The sequence below is a fragment of the Pteropus vampyrus genome, unplaced genomic scaffold (genome assembly GCF_000151845.1).
Source record: "Pteropus vampyrus isolate Shadow unplaced genomic scaffold, Pvam_2.0 Scaffold217, whole genome shotgun sequence".
Classification (NCBI taxonomy): domain Eukaryota; kingdom Metazoa; phylum Chordata; class Mammalia; order Chiroptera; family Pteropodidae; genus Pteropus; species Pteropus vampyrus.
This window is the reverse complement of record NW_011888998.1, coordinates 109,347-112,447: the sequence shown is the minus strand read 5'-3', so window position 1 is coordinate 112,447 and position 3,101 is coordinate 109,347. Positions and strand designations below refer to the sequence as shown.

Genomic DNA, 3,101 nt, shown 5'->3' with positions numbered 1-3,101 from the left:
ACGCGCTTTCCCAGGTGCTGCCTGTCCGAGGTCCGTGGGACCTGTGGGCTTGTTACGGGGCTGAGACCCAGGCACCCACCCACCCTCACGTTAGAATACAGTGCCCAGCCCCTGCGCCCCAACTCACCCTGAATTCCGATTTAATTGCTGTGAAGCTCGCTCGGATATCAGTAGTTTCAACGTGCCTCAGAGGATTCTACTGTGTAGCCAGGGTTGAGAACCAGCCGCAGGTTGAAGCCGTCCGTGGACGTTGTTTCCTTTTGTGCAATGGGGAAAAAGTTCTTGTTCACTCCCTCCACTTAGAGGATTCATAAATGTGCCTTGACCTTGATTTGCTCTGGAAATGAGAGCACGAGCAGTTCCCGTATTAAGCGTGGGCTCTCCTCCCTGGAGCCTGACCTGGCCTCACACTCATCTTAAATGGCCTGGTGACCTGGCCCGGTGACCCGGCCCAGCCACATGCGTGTCTGCAGCTCCCAGGGGGCTCTGCTGGGACCCTCACCAGCCTCAGTCAGTACGTGAGCATTCTTACAGTGGGGCAGGTGAGAGGTGAGGAAACACCTAGAAGATAAGAGGCAGTGAGGGAGGCCAGTGCCTGGGACCCACGGGCTCTGGCCTCTGTTGTCTGGAAGCTGAACCACAGCTGGGTGGGCCCCGGCAAGAGCCAGCGAGTCCGGCTCTGATTTTTCATCTGTTCCCTTGAGGTTGGTGCACAAGGCCAGGAACCACCTGCGCCTGGTCGGCTGCTCCGTGGCTGCCTGCAACACAGAAGCCCAGGGGGTCCAGGAGGGCCTCAGCAAGGTGAGAATTTGGGGGGCACCTGGGCTGCTGAGGGAAGCCAGGTCAATCCGGTACTCTAAGGGCATTCGGGCCATTCCCCTGCCTCTGGGCAGAGCTGCCCTTGACTGAGTCCAAGCACATTGGTGGGGGTTGGAGGTTTCTGACCCACAGAGGTGCCCTGAGGTGGGGATGGAGAAAGAGTGGAGGGCACTGCCTGGTGATCTCAGACCGAAGGTTCCTGTGAGGGCAGAGCCTCCGCAATGCTGAGACACCTTCCTCGTGCCCCGTGCAGCCTGGGCATCTCCAGGCCACTCCTGAGAGAGGCAATGCGAGCTCTCCTTGACCTTCTGATCTGCCTTGTGTAAAGAGACCAGCTGGAGAAGCCGCCTGCTGTGCCAACGGGAACGGAGCAGGGCTCCTTCTCCCCTCCCGGCACAGGCACAGCAGCAGCCGCGTTCGTCCAGAGCTGGTGCTAGGCCGCCCCCTACACCTCTGCAGCTCCAGCTCCTGCTTCAGAGGAGGAGGAGGGTAGAAGCAGAGTAGTTGGCAGTCTGGATCGTTAAATCAGTCACAGATGGGTGAAGGTGGCTGTGGCAGCTGCACTCTCGGGATGGGAAGGAGGCTTGTGGGTTCGGCTCCAGGGTTCAGGTGCTCCAGGGGTACGGGCTGGGGGCTGTTGTGTTACCCTTTTCTTACCGTCCCCCAGCACCTCCCCTTCCTCAAAGGTGATCTGTGTCTTCCCTTCTGACTAAAGTGTGGTTCCCTCCAGATCCTTGACGGGCTATCTCACCAGCTACTTCAGGACAGAACAAAGGGGGCTCAGGCCTCACCACCCCCTGTAGCAACTTATGCCACTCCTGCCCTAAGGGACCTAGGTGTCCAGTAAGTGTCGGAGAGAGAGGGATGTGTGTGTGTGTGTGATGGGGGGCGAGGAGGGGGTCAGGGGCTGGGTGCTGAGGTTAGAGCCGCAGAGTTTTAGCCTCATACCAGGCTTAGAAGTCAAGATAAGAGAGGCTTGGTGGTGGGCCTCCCGGGGAGGGGGTCCGGGCACCAGCTCTGGCCTCAGGCACAGTGCCTCTCCTGCCTCTGCCTTGGACAGCATGGAAAAGCTCTATGAGGAGATGAAGCTGCTGGCCTTTGACCTCCAGGACAACAACCGCATCATTGAAGGGTAAAGAGTCCCCACTATGCCGGGGAGGGCTGGGTCCTTAAGCCACCCTTGCCTCAGGGGCTCAGGGTCCCTGTACCCAACCATGCAGGTTGGATGACAGCTGTCCATTTTCCATATAGTCACGTTGGCACTTTGGCCTGTCCATGGGTGAGTCGCCATCCTCCCAAGGTATAGGCTTCCACTATAGTCTTGAGAATATAGTGCAGTCAGAGATGAAAATTTCATCTAAGTTTAAGCAATTGCTGTATGTCCAAAAAGAGAATTCATTTGACCTTGATGTAAAACTATTCTCAGTGAGTCAGAGATGAGGGCTCGGGGCATGTGGATTTGTGGCTGAGTGTGGACTCTGCCTGATGCTTCACCCAGCCTGACTTCACACCCATCCTAAGAGTGGTGCTGTTTCATCTCCATGTCATATACTAGGAAACCGAGGCACAGAGCCTGGGCTAATTGCCCAAGGCCCATGTTTCTCTGTCCTTGCTGGGCTCCTGTTCTGTGCAGATGCTCCAGGCACCCCTTCCACCCCCAAGCTGCAGGCCCAGCGTTAGAGACACCACCTGAGGAGATTCCCCTCTTTGGGCACGTGAGGGTACTGGAGAGGGTACTGGGGGAGTCAGCAGGTATTGGGGCTCAGACTTTTGGATTCTGTGCACCTGTGAAACTCACAGAAGAAAATTGGAGTAACCAACTTCTCATATAATCAAATAAGCACATCCGAAGGGGGAAAAAAACCTGCCACCCAGTATCTCACTTCATAAAGTACATTTTAACACCAAAGAGAAGGAAGGACATCATCTCAAAATCAAGAGGGTCCTTGCCCTGAAGGTCAGTGGGCTTTACTTACACACATACACATTTGCTCAGGCAAGGGTGAGGACACCCTCCCCATCATCCTCATATCTGTCACTTCCCCATTTGAGAACCAGTGGCATGGTGGAAAAATCGGCAGAGATTCCAGCAGGATCTGACTCCTGACTGCTCCTTACCAGCTGCTTGACGCTGGGAGGTTTGTTCAGCTCTGAGCTTTAATTCCCTCCTCTGCTACGTAATGATGCCTCCCTCGTGATGTGATCATGGGATTAAATAGGGTGAGATCTGCAATGTGCTGGGGAGGGAGGAGAGGACATGTAGAGGGAAGGACTCACCAATG

General features: G+C 55.8%; 1 protein-coding gene across 1 annotated transcript in view; it reads left to right on the top strand.

Annotated features, from left to right (window-relative positions):
* Nucleotides 1–3,095, top strand: part of IKBKE (inhibitor of nuclear factor kappa B kinase subunit epsilon) — a 23,033-nt gene extending 19,938 nt beyond the window's left edge. Inside the window, 3 exon segments of the mRNA XM_023538265.1 lie at nucleotides 705–801; nucleotides 1,550–1,662; nucleotides 1,880–3,095. Of these exon segments, the coding sequence (XP_023394033.1) occupies nucleotides 705–801; nucleotides 1,550–1,662; nucleotides 1,880–1,955 (286 nt within the window). The 3' untranslated portion in view covers nucleotides 1,956–3,095.
* The last annotated feature ends 6 nt before the right edge of the window (nucleotides 3,096–3,101 follow it).